This window comes from Lagopus muta, chromosome 14 (assembly GCF_023343835.1).
Source record: "Lagopus muta isolate bLagMut1 chromosome 14, bLagMut1 primary, whole genome shotgun sequence".
NCBI classification, from domain to species: Eukaryota; Metazoa; Chordata; class Aves; order Galliformes; family Phasianidae; genus Lagopus; species Lagopus muta.
In genome coordinates, this window is record NC_064446.1 from 2,993,806 (window position 1) to 3,010,733 (window position 16,928).

The 16,928-nt window shown below is 52.8% G+C and overlaps 1 protein-coding gene across 2 annotated transcripts in view; it reads right to left on the minus strand.

The window, feature by feature from the left end:
* FGF18 (fibroblast growth factor 18) overlaps positions 1–11,657 on the minus strand; it is a 65,474-nt gene extending 53,817 nt beyond the window's left edge. For both annotated transcript variants that reach the window (XM_048960433.1, XM_048960432.1), the window contains exons 1-3: positions 11,588–11,657; positions 11,004–11,270; positions 10,628–10,664 (exon numbers count right to left, since the gene is read on the minus strand). In XM_048960433.1, coding sequence (XP_048816390.1) covers positions 10,628–10,664; positions 11,004–11,035 — 69 coding nt within the window. In that variant the 5' untranslated portion in view covers positions 11,036–11,270; positions 11,588–11,657. The remainder of the gene's footprint in view (positions 1–10,627; positions 10,665–11,003; positions 11,271–11,587) is intronic.
* Between the last annotated feature and the right edge of the window lie 5,271 nt (positions 11,658–16,928).

Here is a 16,928-nt window from a genome sequence, read left to right on the forward strand (position 1 = left end):
TGCTGATTCAGCAGTGATACCTGGAAACCCTATCAAATTATCCTGCGCCACTTTTCTTCTATTGAGTTTCCTCTGGAAACCGTTTACTAAGCTCCAGCCAGTCCCACTCTTGCTTATTCTGGCAAGATAACACAGTGATCCTATATGGGAAGGATGCCAACTGGAAAGGTTGGCATGCTCAGGTGTCCCTGCTCCATCACTCCCTGATTAGGCAGCACCCACATGGCACCGAGATGTCAGGAGAGGGCTGTGACCAGGAACAGGAGGTTTAAGTTGTATAACAATACCTGGAGGCCAATCGGGATTTTCTGGAATTGCAGCAGTCATCTCACTAGGAAGCTAATTAGTGTATGTGCTGCTGATAGCTCGCTTCTGCCTTGTGCCCCCAGCTTTGATTTCTTCATGCCTGCTTTAAGGACTGGCTGTCAGAGATGCCAAATCCTTCCCATAATTTGCACCCTTTCCTCCCTACGTGTGAAGTTTCATTCTCCTGTTATTTGGGACCCACAGATGCATCCAACTGAGCATCCTCTTCACTGCTGCTGTCTCCAGCACCACCCTGAATGGAGATGTTTGCAAATTCAGGGCAAGGATCAAATCTGTTTTATGGAAACTACCCACAAAATGCTGAAGACTGGTAAATATGCAGTAGCCTCGATGTTTTCTGAATACCAGTTTGTCGTCGTTAGTTACTGAGGGGGAGAAGTTCTGCCCCTCTGACAGCACCCAGTGCTCAGCCCAGGGCAGGCCCCCATCTCCTCATCCCAAGCAGCACAGCCCAATCCTGAGGGCCCCAGCGCCTGGAGAGGGCAAAGTTCTGTGCGGACTGCATTGAAGGAAGAGAAGTGAGAGTGAAAAGCAGGGCAGGCCTGCAATTTACCTGAAAACAAACCCTGATTTATGAAGTCACAGCCATGGAGATGAGCATCCAGTTCAACTCATACACTTTGCCAACAAGTTTCCTTTTTCTTTCCCCATGTTACAGTGACCAGCCACCTGCAGTGCTAAGGTCTGTCCTGCATAGTCCTCTGATTGGGTACATGAGGAACTTCTTTATCTACAAAAATCTTGCAAGTTATTTCTGGAACAGAGCCTTTCCAGAGATGATTTTGATCAGTAATTCACTTATTTGAAACATAAGATGCAAAATTTCCATCATCTTTGCATGAGAGATATTTTCCTTTGATCTTTCTTTCAGACTTTGCAAGGCAAGCAAAGCAATTTCATGAACTGCGCCCTCTGAGCCCCAGAAACGTCTCAGTGGGAGCCCTGCTGATGCTGGAGACGGACAGAAGCAGTGTCCATTTGGAAATGTGCTACTTCTCTTAAAGAAATCTCCTCAAATCCACTTAACTTGGGAAGACCTGGTTTTACTTAATGAGTTTAATTGATTTTTGCTAACAACCGCCTTCCTTCTCCATTTAAGATCATTTCTCCAGAGTCACCCCACCTGGAAGCACACAGTACAACCTGCCAGCACTGTCCCAGAGGTGAAAGAAATGGCTTTAGGGCTCCAGCTTAGCACTGCCTGCCACACCAGCTCAGCGCCTACTAACAGAAGCGCTGAGCACATACTTGGTGCTCCCAGATCCCCTATAACACCCTGCTGCCACCACACCTCCCTTCTGCTGGAGCCTGGAGGGATGTCATCGCTGCCTGCTCCCTCCTGCAAGCAGCAGGGCTGGCAGGTTGGCTTCAACAAATCGACCCCACTGCAGACCCAAGCCTGCTATCTCAGGACAACAGGCTATGCACGCGTTTCTGCTGAGTTATCAACCCTGCTCTGCCTGCAAAACCCATCAGCCATAAAGAGAGCCATAAAAATCACCCAGCCTGGGCTGCTCAGCGCTCCTCCAGCACAGCCGGCACCGTGCGCCCGCTAACAGCCCAAAGTTTGCTTTCCCCAAAAGTTATTTCCAAGCCCTATTATCTGTCCTGCTTATACCACACTCCCTCTATTATCGAGAGATCTCCAAGTAATTTATAAGCCCACAAGCTCCCACACTAACGGGGCAATAAATCACATTCACGCACCGCATCGCCTACTGTTGGAGGGCAGCGGCGTGGGAGCAGCGGGCAGCATGGCGCGGGAACATTGCTAAAACCCTAAATCTCATGTCCAGAAGGGCCATAAACCACGTTTTAGGAATCTGAGAGGCTGCAAAGAGAAACTCCACAGAGAAAAAGAAAAGGTTTTTTCTTCCTATTTTTCATTTTCGTAGTTCAGAGCTAGTTAGAGCAGCCTGGTCCTTGGATGGGATGAGGCACTCACAGCAGGCATGTGCTCCTCTGAGTCCTGCTCTTCCCGAGGCGTACTGGGATGTCTCATTCAGAGCGGGGCAGTGCTGTTCTGAACGAGCTAGGCATGTGTTTTGTAAGGGTACTGGGAGGATTCCAGTCTGCGTTCTCACCTCGCTGTGTTTTCCCCATCCGACTCAAAATACGAGCACACAAAAGAGGGTTTTCTTTTTAAAAAGCTCAACCAAAGGAGGAGGATGTTTTTGGCTATTTTCCTCAAGGAAAGAGGTTGCCCATCTAATAATCCCTAAATGGGCAGTGGGTTGTTGAGTTTTCATCCACGCCTCTGAGCCTCATTCCCTCTGCCAGGTTGCTGGTTTTCTTTTCCACAGAGTTGCAAAACCCCTGAATAACAAGGTTTGTGCATGGAAGTGCTGACACAAACCTTAACTACAGCATCCTGAACATGATACCAGAATAAGGACGCTCCCTGTGTGGCCCAGCCTATGGATAAATAAAGCATTTCAGCAGCCAGCGCCGACAGATCATAAACCTCCACAAGCATAAATACCAACAACAACCCAAAAAGATTAGAGGGCTTAGGGGCGAGCCAGGCTGGGATGATTTAGAGTTGGGGTGGAAGGGTCATTATTGCTGAAGAGGTGGGGGTAAGTGGGCCAAAGAAATCAATAAGCCATTGCACTGCCTGGAAGGAAGGGCTGTGCTCAACGCGCAGCCAAGTGCGATGTCCCTCGGGCAGGCTCACGCTGCTCTGGGTGCGACTTACTCTAATGAGCAGACGTGGGCAATGCCAATCTCCATCCCCATTTGCAAAGCTTCAGAGCTGACCAGTTGCATCAGAAGTGGGGGCAGCCCCATGATGGCGGAGGTGGCCCCAGGAGTCCTGCTTACCTCAGCAAGGGCAAACACAGTGCTTTACAGCCATGTTCCCAGACCCACGGCTGCTAATCAGAGATTTCAAAGGCCACCAGCTATTCCCATCTTGCCTTTTTCCTCTCCTCATTCTGCCCAAGTCTTGGATCTCTCCCCCGCCCCAATTTTCTTTGTAGTGAACTGAGCAATGATGAATGACTTTGCATTAAGAGCCTTTGCAGTGGGAAGGAAGCCCATTCACCAACGTAACAAATATATGATGTACCAATTAATACCTACTCGTACCCAGCGTACCTGTGAGCCACCTCAGGGTCACAGCACAACAAGATGCTCTGGGATCCCATGGATGTTGGTGATGCCAGAACTCCTGCAGAGTAATCCCAGCTTGCAGGAACAAACACTGGTGCAAATGCTACAGAGCATCATTCCCAGAGACCCAGAGAACTGAGCCAATTGCTGGTGTGGGGGGAGAAGTACAGGAACCTGCTCCGATACCTCCCAGTGAGCCAGCCGCCTCCTCCTTTGCAATGATATTTAAAGAAAATTCTCTCTCTATCACTTAATAAAATAGCTGGAAACCTGACCAGGTCATGTCAGGCTTACTGGAGTTAATGGGTTTCGATTTTAGTTGAGACCTTGAGAGTTCTCAAAATCAGTAATTTCATCTTCCCTCCAGAAATGAATTCCTCAATGGTTACACTGCAAAAATATTCCCAGAATGGACAGTTCTGCTGTTAATGTACTAAAGCCCACATGAAAAAAATATATATCAGATTATTATTGAGCCTTATCAAAAGCACGGCATAAACCATGTGTTGAATTTAATCCAAACCAAACTGTCAATCTGCCTTTGGGATCAGATATAACAAACATGTGAGCCTAGGGCCAGAAATGAAAGCACAGTTTGTTTTCTAATACAAGATTTGTACTGATCTGTATTAGCCACACTCCTGCAAGGAAATCTTGACACTGCAAATGCCAGGCAAATAGGATTTCTTATCTTTCTGCTTTGTTGAGCTGGGGAAAAGTTTTGTTTGTTTCTAATTAATCTTTCATTGCAGGTTTCCTGTTTGCAGGGAACAATTCTCAACAGTTTCTGAAAATAAATTCATTCTGAAACTTCTTAAACAGGGGGAAAAAAAAAAAATCAAAGAGGCATTACAATCATTAGGCATCTCCCGAAGTGTGGGCATCCCCCTGCAAGGGAGCTGTGGGATGGGGCAGAGCCCCACGGGGACTGGCACACAGGCAATGCAGAGATGCCAGCTGCTGCCATGGTGCTGGGGATGTCCCCAGCCAATGCCACAGCCAGACTGGATTTGCTTATCAGAGGAAGGACCTGCTTCTGGACTTGGGCTTACTGTACTGCTTTGTACACACCATCATGGTGTGAAGAAATGCCCAGAAAGAAATGAGAAGTGCAGAAGTAAACTCTGCGTTCTTGTTTGCTAAATATTCAAACAGCAATTCAACTCCCATTATCTACTATTTCTATACAAACAGCACAGGAAAAACTCCCAGCCTCCCTAGCAAACCATTTCCATCTATTGCTTCCCCTGCACGTCCCAGGGACACAGCCCACACCTCCCACCCAGCCCCAGCCCTGCAGTGTCAACGCACAGATGCTCACACTCCATCCCACACCGCCTGTTACGCAGGATAAAAATCCAACATCGAGTTTCCCATGCAATTCTAGGCAAAGTTTCCAAAAGCACTGACTGTTCCCCAGGATGAAGCACTGTGTGTATGCAGCACAGCACACTATTCCTATAAAAGGCCCCACAGCCGTGCCCACCGGTTCTCCTATTGATTGCTGGGAGCTGCTCACTGCTCTGATCTCAGCTGGTCGGAAGTCTCAGCAATCGCTGTGAGGTCGTGACCACAGGGTCAGAAACCAGCACTGCATACATCATAATTTATTTCCCAGGCAATCGATACCCAACTCCGCTGCGCAACACTGCACTGCAGCGTCACATCCAGGGGCTGATGCAGCACTGGAACCCTAAGGCCTGGCAGCCTCAGGGGTCAAACCCGGCTTTCATTGTATGGCTGTAAATGATGGCTGTAAGTCAGTGCACACCCACTAGCTGTTGGTTGGGACTGTCGTGCAACAGAGTATGATTCTGCTTACAGCCTGAAACCAGCCTGGAGAAATAAGTGTTAGTGTTGTTGAGCACCATGCCCACTGCTGAGATGATTCAGCAGGACAAGCCTGACGAGCAGCTTGATTATCACATGGGGCAGGGGTGGCCCAGCTCAGAAATGCATCAGTCTCATTCGAGTGGAACCCACACACCTGCGGCACTCGGTCCATGGTGTGGGTGCTGGGCAAGGAGGGACAGACCAGCAACCATTCCTCCCTCATATGCAGAGACCTCCCCTCCTTTCAAATGGATTAACAGCAATGACGAGAAGCACAAAGCACTTCTGCCAGCACTATTGCTCTCCCCTTTTTCTACTTTGTGCTCCCTGCATTCGGAGGAACGCACCCCACGCAGCACGTTGCACACCTTGGTATTCATTGAGCTCCTGAGGCTTGGGGCTAATTCTGTTTTGCTGCAGAAGGGTGGCTCAGGGTATTCCAAAAGATACAGCAGCTTTTCAACAACCTATCCCTGCAAGTGGTGCCAAAGACAGCATTTTAGCAGGGAAGACAGGGGGCTGAGAATGTGCAGGAGGAGAAACAGGAGTTGGGAAGAAGAAGCAGTGCTGGAAACACCCTGCAAGCTGCTATCAACTAGCTCAGGTATTTGTGCAGATGCAACCTGCAGCTCCCTGGGAGCTACACCAAATTCACTGCTCACCGATCGCAATGTGCTGTGTCACAAAACATTACCAGGAGGCTGACAAGGCACATCACATCCCTTTTGCTCCACTTCAGTGCCATCCCTGGCTGCTTGCTGGACCAAGCCCCTCCAAACCACACATTCAGCCAAAGCCAACAGACAAAGTGCTGCACTTTCACCTGCTGCAGTTTGCCCCTCTGTTTCCAAGCACCCCAGGGGATCTTTGGGCAAAACAAACACTCTCCCATCAGCCATGGGCTCAACAGCAGTGAAATCATGGCAGCACCAAGCACAGAAGAGCTACTCGCAGAGGATGCTGTTATCACACCCGAAGGAAACAGGCCAACGCATTAAGGCAGAGCAAGGCATTCCTTATGTCACCACACGACCCCTCATCCGGCGGCTGCAGCAGAAGGAATCAGGTACCCTCGTGGAAAAGCAACCGTGTGCTGCAAGCAGGGAGCTGCTGATGTTACAGAGCGGCGCGGTGCCGCACCTGGGGAGGATGCGCTTGTGCTGCGCGCCTGAGCTTGAAACCCGCCGGCTGGTTGAGCACAACAGGAGGGATCTGCCCAGGGGCGGCTGCTGCGAGCTGGCCCTGTGCTGTGGGAGGCCGAGGGGAGGGGGCACAGCCCGGCAGCCCCCGGCAAGGATCGGCACGTCCGCTCCCACCCACCGCAGACACCGGCGTGGCGAGGAGCTCTCACAAAAGAAAGTAGGCAGACCATGACAGGCTAAGCCTCCTCCTTCCTCTCTCTGTTCTCCTTTCTTCTCTCTTCATGCTATGGCGAGGCTGCTGAATGCCAATAAGAAAATACTTTGGCAGACTCAGACGGTCTTTTCTATGTTTTTTTCTCACTTCCCCTCCAGCTACTTCGCTGGATGCTAATCCTCCATCGGCATTTCAGACACCAGCGAACAGGAGACACGCCAGGTAGGCAGGGCTGCACCATTCCTGCTTGTGCCTGCTGCTATGGCCCACAGGGACCTAGACACAAAAGCCCAGGGACGGGACAAAAAAGAGCCAAGAAAAAAGATAACGGCACCAGGCTGAAGCCCTGTGATCCCCACAGCAGAGCAGGGAGATGCAAGGCACAAGGATGGCTCCACACTGCCCTGGCCCTGTGGGCACAGAACCACACAGATGCCTCAGAGGCTGCGTGCCTGGTGGTCCCCGAGGCTGGTATCTGCCCTCCCAGGTTCCTTTATTCCTTTTTAAAATCTCACAGTTTCCTGAAATTCTTTTTCACCTGCTTTTATCACAACTGGTATCAAAAGCGTCCGTATCTGGAAGGAATCAAAGCAAAATCAGATAGCACTGACAGGAGGGGGGGAGAGCAGGCAGCAGGGACTTTCCCAGCTCCCGAGGAAAGGAAGAGACACACAAAAATGCCCCGAAGATCCAGGAATTGGGTTGTGGATCCAGAGGAGTGACTTTCAGCCCCAAGGGAGCCTTTCTCTCCAGGTTCGCTTGCTCAGCTGGATCACATCACAGCTGCAGAAACTGCCGGTGCCCAGACTGATGCTGTGGCTTATGGCAACATAAACTATTCCGGATGCTGCTCATGTGCAGACATTGCTGCTGGACTCACACCAGCTCTGACAAAACCAAGCCGGCCTGGGCAGTGCCACCCTTTGCCCCTGTCAGTCTTCTCTGCCCAAACTGTTGTATGAGCACATAGCAGGGAGATTTTAAAAGCAGGCATCCCTCCAAATCTCAGCATCCCTCACCTCCATCCAGCCTTGTCCATGCCAGTTGCAATATGGAAGGCAAAACTCAAATTAAATACAGCCATCACTGCGTGTCCAGCTATCTCAGATGGGGAGCTCTGAACCCACACCTACTACACCCTGCTGTGTGCTCACCTCTGCCGTGAGCAAGCTCTTCCTTCTTCCCTGAAGCACCCTGCATATCTCTAAGCTCTGAAACTGCAATATGAGTTGCAGTACATGGGCTTGCAGGTTAAGGCATCCAAGCAGCAGCTCTGCTTTGCTGCCCATTGGCACAACAGAAAAGTCCTGGTATATCAAAGTTCACACGCTTGGTTTTTTGCCTCTCTGGACAGGAATCTGCAAGACAGAGGCCTCTGCCTCTCCAAAGGCAATGCGGTGTGGCAGGACAGTGGGTGCTGCAGATGGCAGTGATGGCCCCGGTCCCAAGCACAGCTGAGTTGGCTGCCCTAAGCCTCACCTCTTCCAGCCCCAGGGCTGGGCCTGTGCCACCCATCACAGGACACAGGGCCTGGTCCGCTGAGTATGTGAAAACAGCATTTCTCTATGTCCCAATTTACACAGCGCCAAATAGTGACTGCCCAGAGCTGCACGGGACCTTTAGAGAAACAGTTACTATTGGCATGATGCAGCCATCTCCCTCTTACACAACAATAGCAGATGTGAAAATAGCACGGTGCCGCAGCGTGCGCTGCTCTGACCTCCTGTTTGCTCCTGGATCAGATTCCCAAGCTGGATCCTAATACACAAGAAGCATCAGAGCGAGGGACTTAGGCCCTGCCAGGCCCTCTCCATGAGCCGGGCAGACGTGAAGGGCACGGTGAGGGGCAGGAGAGCTAAACAGAAGAATGCTGAGGGTGATAGCAGTGATAGCAGAAGAGGCTGTAGTGCAGCAGAGCAGCCCTAAAGTGAAACCTGCATGAACAGCTTAACCTCCCCAGTGCCCCCAAAGAGACCTCACCTCTCTGCTGCCTGGGACTGTTTTCAGGGCACAGCAACCCCAGGCAGCAAAGGAGCTGCTGGAAGCAGACAAGGTGGGAACGTGGCCACAGGGATGGAGCAGGAGCCACAAAGGGATGCTCACAGCTGAGCCAGGAGCTTGGCTCTGCACCACGCATCCCTTGTAGGATGTGTCACCCAACAATGGCACCTTGCAGGAGCCCGGCTCCTCCACGAGCCCAAACCAGGGGATGCTGCACCGTGGAGGAGCAGCCGCCCCGTACCACTCCTCCTGCAGCAGAAGCACAACTGCAGGACCCCGGAGCACACTGCAGGTGCATCACCTTCACATGCAGAGCCCTATGGCCCCGCACAGGGCGGGAGCGCTCCCATCGCAGCCACGGGACGGTGACAGCGGCAGGAGGTGAAAATCAGCCTTAGGATATAATCCATCCATCCTGAGAATATAATCCGTCCCTAAACCTCCCCAGCGCTGCGCAGAGCCCTTTAAGCAAAACCAAACAACTTCTTTTAGCCTAAATAAATATTAAACCGGAGCGATGCATTAATTTACTCCGGTTCACCAAAGGCTAACTCCTACCCAAACTGATCATTATGAAAGAAATCCTATAATCCCTCGCTCCCATTCAGGCTCAAAACATGTAATCCCGTGAATAAATCCAGAAAGAAAGTGTAACAGAATGGGCAATAAAAACTTACGGTGCTCACATCTTTTCATCTGCCATTAACACTGCAAAGCCCCGTGTGGCCCTGCTGGACGGCTGAGCCCCACGCACGGCGCATCCCGCAACCGAGACCGAGAAAGCATGCTTCTAATAGCACAACAGCACCGACTTGTTCCTTCCCTTTTCTTTTTTTTTTTTTATATTATTTTATTGCTTTGGAAGCCCGCGAGCTCCAACTGTATAAATGCCAATAACTTCCCAAGTTTTAAGGCTGCTGAAGTAAGAGATCAGATTTTAGCAAGTGCTTTCCAGGCAGCAGGCCAAACTTTTTCTGATTCACTAAAAGCACCAAAGGGAGGGGGAGAGGGAGGGGGCCGGGGCTGATTAACTTCAGTTACCACACAATCACAGAAAAATGTCTCCCGCTGCAGCGGGTGCCATCGCAGCCGGGATTCCTCGGGTCTGGGATTAAAACAACAACAACAAAACGCACCGGAGAGCGGCGGCTGTGATTTACAGCTGCGGTCTGTGCGACGCAGGGGCTGTGCTGGTGGTTCACCGGGGGAGTCGTGATTTTCAGAGGGATGAGGGGAAGAATAAGTGGATGCGTTCAGAGGAGGGGAGCAGAGGATGGGGCTGTTGGGTTGGGCCTGACCGCAGGGACGCAGCCCCTCCTGAGGCACTGCCAGCACCACCTCTGGCTGCAGAGCACCAGCAGGTGCAGCAGGACCAACACAGGACCAGGTGGCACTGAGCAGGCAGCGGGGCTGTGGCACCTGCTGTGCCCATCTGCATTGGGGTACCACAGACACGTCAACGGGGTCCCAAAGACACGGCAGCAGGGATCCCCCGGACATGACACCGGGGGTCCCATGGACGTGGCACTGGAAGCCCCGACCCGCAGTGCCCCACCAGCAGCTGCCTTCTGCCCAGGCAGGATCAAAGGCAGCAGCAGGCTTGGACGCCTTCCTCCAGAATAAAGGGGAGGGAGAGCGCAGCCTCCTCCTGGCTTGGGCACGCCGTGTTTTGCAAAGTATCGTTTTTTTGGGAGTTAAGTCCCCTACGAAATAAAGGAAAAAAAAAAAAACAAAAAAACAGGAGCAGGAGAGCGTCTGCCGCTCCAAGGCAAGTGCATCCCTCCGCGCCCAGCACAGCGCTGCCTCCCGGACTCCGCGGGCACCGCGCGGCGCTGCGGGCGGAGCACCCGCACCGGGATCCGCGCAACCGGAGGGCGAAGCGCAACGCGGAGGTGCGGGGCGCGCCGGGGTCAGCGCCGCCTTTGTTACTTTTTCTCTTTTTTTTTTTTCTTTTTAAACAACCAAAAGCGAAAGAAGACAGAAAAAGACAACGTACCTGTACCTGAAAGCACAGCAGCAGGAAATGTAAACATCTGGAGAAAAAAAAAAAAAAAAAAAGGCAACAAAAGATCAGATGATGCGGTGCAATGGTTACGGTCGCGTTTTTGGTTTTTTTTTTTTTTTTTACTATTTTTTTTCGCTTTGTTTTTCTTTGCGATTATTTAAGCGGCGCAGATCGGCGCTGCGCACACGAAGGGACTCCGCTCCCCGCTCCCACCTGGCTGCAGGCAAAAACGCAACCGGAGCCTCCAAGATGAAAGTTTTCCGAATAGACTCAATAAAAACAATAATAAAAATAATAATTAAAAAGAAGGGGAAAAAAAAAAAAAAAAACAGAAGGAAAAAAAATACATATATGCCATAATCCTTACAGGCAAGTGCAGGCGGAGAGCAGTGAATACATCGCTGGGCGAGGAGGGTTGCTCAGTGCTGCCCGTAGCGCCGTGCAGTCCCCCGGCGCCGCGCTGACATGGGCGCGCTCCGACCGCCGCGCTCCGTTCCGCGCCGCTCCGCGCCGCTCCGCGCCCCGGGAAGTTGTGGTCCCGCCCGCCGTGCCTGCGCCGAGTGACTCGCTTAGGCATCAGCTCTCCTCTCCCCCTGTCTCTCCTCCTCCTCCTCCTCTCCCTCTCTCTCTCCGCCTTTGGGGGGGATGAAGGTGCTTATTGTCAGTAACTTCCGATCATCAGCCCGTGCCCCCCCGCCGCCCCCCCGGCCGGCCCCGCGCCCGGCACTGCGCTCCGCGGCCGCGCAGCAGGAGGGGGCAGAGCGCGAGAAATGAAAAAAAAGAAAAAAAAAAAAAAAAAAAGAAAAGAAAAAAAAAAAGGAGAGAGAGAGAGAGAGAGAAAGAAAGAAACGCCGATAACCACGACAACGGCCCGGGGGCCAGCGGGGCCGCGCCCCCCGCCCGGCGGTGCGGACAGCTCGGGGGGGGACGGCGGATCCCGGCGCCTCTTACCTCGGGCGGGCGGAGCGCGGCGCGTCCCGGAGAGCCCCGGGCGGGCGGGCGGCAGCGTCGCCCCCGCGGCTCTCGGCGCGGCCCCCCCCGGGCTCGGGCTGCGGCCCCCGCCCCCGCCGCGCTCGCATCGCCCCCGCTCCCGGCCGGGTCCCGTCGCCGGCTTCGCCCCGCGCAGCGCTCGCCCTGCGGCCGCGCTGCCTCCCGCTCTGCTCCGCACGGCTCGCCTGCCCTCCAGCGGCCGTTCCGCCGCACCGCAGCCGGCACCGCGGCCCTCTTCGCCTTTCTGCGCTCTTATTCTATATAGGAATATGGTTTGGGTTGCTTTTTTTCCGGAATAAATGAAAAAAAATCACACGTTGGGAGCGCGCGGTGAGTGCCTGCCCGTCTCCGAGAGCTCGTTCCGAGCAGACGAAGCGCCGGGAACTGCAAACCTCCAGCATATTCCAACTCTCAGAAGAGAGCCTAACGTCAGTTAACACCTTATTAAGTGAGAACATAACCATAGCTCATAACCGCCAGCTTTCCAAATACTCGAGAAACGGTGCACGTCAGAGCACACACCCATGGGGACAGCCTGCAGCCTGCAGCATCTTCCCCCCTCCCTTCAGATCACATCACCTGCAGGCCGCACCACATGGTGCTGTCCCACCTGTAGCTCACAGAAAAGCCCAACAAGTTTAAAAGCAGTGACAGAGCTTCTTCAGCATCCTCCCAGGTTAGCCAGGAAAATATTCCACATATTCCCTGCTTGCTTTTTAATAGCAGCTGGGCCCCAACGCACTGCTTTGCACCCCCCTCCCCCCTCCAGTATTTCTTCCCCACTCTGAGTCCACTGAAGGCCCTGTAAACTCCATGGGAAATGCAGAGCCCAGTACAGGGAACACCTCATGGGATGCAGCCCTGGAGCTGCTGGGGAGGCCCTGAGCCCCATGGGTTGGGCAACGCAGCACAGCTGGGCTCTGCAGCAGAGGCTGAGCCCCCCATGTGTGAGCCCCAAAAGCAGCAAGCTCTGCCTGCACCGCCCCGCAGCACCGCGGGGCTGTCGCTGAGCTGAATGCTTGCAAAAGTGAAATTTGCTCCTTCCTCCTGGACCACAAAAACCCCAAATCGCTCATGTGTGGCACAACACAGCTCCCCTCCCTGCCCTGCCTCTCTGAGGGCGAGCAGCCACACATGGGCAGAGGGGATTTAGCGCAGCTCATGACCCAGTGGGAGGGGATGCAGAGTGGGGCCCTACCTTTGCTGCCAGCAGCTCCCTGCAGAGCTTCACAACCCCTGGGACTTGTCACCGGCTGGGCAAAGTGGTGATGCTGGAGCCTCACACCTCTGGGTCCCAAAGATAAAGTGCCAGGGGGGCACAGAGAGAAGTGACCCCCACCCCACAGACTGAGAGCTGCCAGGAGCACAGGGCTGGTGGTGGTGGCAGGGAGCACGCAGCAGGATTTGGGTTTTAATGCTGAAGATATCCTATTGAAATCAGAAACGGGATGTGTACTTCAAGAAGATCCACGTTTTATGTCTCAGAAGCGTGACAAGCCCTCCCCCAGTCTTACGATCCCAGTAGTTACCTGGAGAGTAACGCAGAGCATCCCTGGCAAGCTGCCCTGCGGAGCACAGCTGAGCACAGAGAACAGAAAAGGTGGAAAAACCAGAACACCACTTGGCTGTACAGTGCAAGGAATGCATGTATCATAGTGCATGCATATACACAGACATAAAGGGCAGCAGCCTGTCCCCTACCTGCTTCCCCCGCTGAAGGCCTCTCCTTGATCCCATGAGCACCACAGCTCACTCTGCTGGTTCCATGCAGCTGAACCAAGGTGCAGATTTGGGCGCACCCAGCAGCTCTCTCATCACTTTTCCATGAAGCAGCATATTGGGTAGGTAGATGTGTGCCCAGCAGTGTGCTTCCCATCAGTCCCCAGGGCTGCTGCCTTTCAGCCTCATATGCAAATCCCTAATTAAGAGAACATCCTGCGGGGCCTTGGGGCCTATTGAATCCATTGCTGCCTCCCAGCAGCCCCACTGAGCAGCCCCAGCCAACTCACAGGGCTACTGAGGTTCCCTTCCATGACCTGGTATGTCCTGCAACCAGGGGCCTCTTCCTCCTGCAGGGAAGAGGAAAGCACAGGGTCATGCTGCAGAGAGCAGCTGGGCTGCACAGCTCAGCCCCACGGTGAACCCATGCTGCTTTCACTCCATCTGATTCTCAGTCTCTTCCCTTGGGTCATGTCCATGAGTGATTCTCACTGAAGTTTCTCTTGTGGGGGATTTCCACAATTTAAGCCATCTGTAAAAGGCAAGACAACATTAAAAAGGGACACAATGCATATAGGGACACATATTCTGTCCATACCCAGCCCACATACATCAACCTTACAGAGGCCATAGGGGACTTAGAAACTTCTCCCAGGCAGATGAGCCAGGCAATGGGGGAGACACAATGCGAACACTGCCAGAAGAGCTCAGAGAAACCCCAGTGTGTCCCTGGGAGGACAGGAACTGAGCCCAGCACTGTGATGCTCAGTCACAGCCCTGCAGGAGGAAAGCAGGACACAGCTTCAGCTGGGAGCTGAAGCCCAGGGGCCCAAAGCACACGGCCACACAGGAGCACTGCACATGGATACAGATTTATAGGCCGCACTGTCCTTCCTAAGTGAATGCATCCATGAGGACAGAATCCTGCAGGCAGCTGCATGGGAGCAGTACTTGCCACCAGACCCCACCAAGGATACTCACCCTGGGGCGCACGTGTGGCACTCAGCACTCGCCTTCAGGACCATCACTGCCTCTCCTCACAATGCTGCTTTGATTTCAGATGGAATGCTGTTTACGCAGGCGCCAGAACTTTGTGGAAGGTTTTTTCTTGTTTTTTAGCACATCCCTCAGCTTTCCATTTTAGACTACAGCACAGCCCACAACAGGAGATCCTTTCGCCCAGCAGCACTACACTGAGAGCTGCCGGGGCTCCTGGTGCACAGACAGAACAGCAGCACCGTGCTCCCATGGGCTCTCCATGCTCCCACCACCCATGAGCACTGCAGCTCCTCAGGAGAGCACATGGCAGCTGCTGGAGTGCTTCTGGGGGGCAAGAATGGACAGACCCTCTGCAGACATCCCCACACAAACCATGGGAAATCCCAGCCTTCGCACTGCGCTAAATCCTAGGGCTTGGCTCCTTGGATTTATATTCCTCCATGGTTTCATTTTTCCTTTAAAAAAAAAAAATCACTAGCTGTTAAGCTTCAAAACTTAATATTTCCTTAACTCGGAGCTTTGCAGCTCAACAGCTCTTAAACATAAACCTCTTTAACTGAGGTCTCCTGAATTAAGCTGTCTCCAGCAAGTCCCCATCACAAGCCCAGCCCTGGAGCCCCCTCCTCTGGGCAAGGACCTGTCCCTGCTGAACCTCAGGGCAGAGCTGCACATAGAAGTCACACAGCCACACACGGTCTGTGCCACCCCAGAGCAGCACAGACACGATTAGGAGCAACTCATGGTGGGCTTCAGGACAGAGCAACCAAGCAACCCCCCTTATGGGACCACCTCGCAGCCCTATTACCTCTGCAGCTCTTCAGACCTCATAAGAACAGCAACAGGGCCATCCCCTGCACTTCAAACTCCTTTCCATGCCCCTTCACTCTCCCTTTCCTGCTCTTCTGAGTGGGAGAGCTCATAGATATGGCGCAAGGGAAGAATGTTTCTGAAGAAAGAAAGTAAGGAACACAGAACTCATCCCAAAACAGCCTGTGCATGCGATTAGGAGCACTGAGCTGTCTCTACACACACATTTATAACATCTTAATTAACATGTTATATATTTTTATTTACTTATTTCATCCAAATAAAGCATAGCTCAAATTCTCTCTTACAAGAGCCACTTGTATGACAGACAACCAACAGCCAGACACCAAAGAGCTGATCCAACACAACACATGGGATTGCTTCCAAAAGCATCAGTGTAGGTTAAAGAAAAAGCAAAAAGCAGCAGGTACAGCCCAGGGTTGCCCCACTGAGATGAGGCCAGCCCTCAGCCCTACTCGTTCTCATGCACCCAGCCATGCAAGCTCTGCTCCCCCTTCCATCAGATCACAGTCAGGACTCCGAGCAACCCCTAATGAATACCAGATCACAAAACCTCCAGCCTCACTCATCGCAACGAGTTGTGTGCACTGCTGCTTGCCAGGACCTACTGCCCATTAGAGCGAGCCAGGGAATGAAGGCACTCCATCGAACGCTGAGCTCCAAACCACCAAATTCATCTGCAGCTTCGTCTATGACATTTCCCAAGTAGGATCCAGTCTTCAGTCTTCCTTTGGGGTAATGTTAAGAGGAATCTATCTGCTTGTTCTGCAGGGAACGAGGGAAGGAAAAGCTGGGAGAGGTTGGCTGCCAGTCAGTAACGGCCCGTTGGAAGGACAGGACACAGCCTGGGGCATTTGGTAAGATTACCAGAGGAGGGGAGGACAGAGAGTGCTCCAGCATGAACGTCGCCCCGAGGGATCGTCTGGGTGGCGAGGAGCCCAGAACCACCACCCATCCCGGCCTTGTTTTCCATTACCTCAGCCCACACACGCTCCCTTCCAGGCTCCTACCAGCCATGCTGGAGTTGGGCCTCCCCATAGGCTGCAACCGGTGCTGAGCACAGGCGAAGCAAAGCCCCATACTGGTCGGAGCTCTCTGGTTCTGAGGCATCCACACTCTGTTTTGGATATTTCATTTTACAGGACCAAACAGAAATCCAAGAGAGAAAGTTAAATAAACGAAATTCACTTTTCTTGAGCAACGCTAGGAAGAAGACAAACCAAGACCTGAAATTGAGAAACACTGTTTTGCTGCAGGACAGCACCCTTCTGCTATCACTACCTCTCAAGTCAGATGCCCAGGCTTGGAGATCAGAGAATCATAGAATGGCCTGGCTTGAAAAGGACCACAAAGATCACTTCCTTTCAACCCCCTGCTGTGTGCAGGTCACCAACCAGCAGCCCAGGCTGCCCAGAGCCACATCCAGCCTCCAGGAATGCCTCCAGGGATGGGGCATCCACAGCCTCCTTGGGCAACCTGTTCCAGTGCCTCAGCACCCTCTGTGTGAGAGATACCTGATCTGGAGAGAAAACAGATGTGGAGACCAACTGCAGCCAGCAGCATTGGTCAGGGCTCAGCCACCTGGAGGCACTGGCACTGCTGTGCTGGTGTCAGGAGCTGATCTGCCAGGGTAGGGACAAGAAAGCATGTTGCTCTTTACTTCTTGCTGTACCTTTGCATTCCCAGCTAGGCCACCCTCCAGGACCAGAGCCAGGCTCTCAACACTGAATTATTTCCATCCAAACATTAGTTTTAC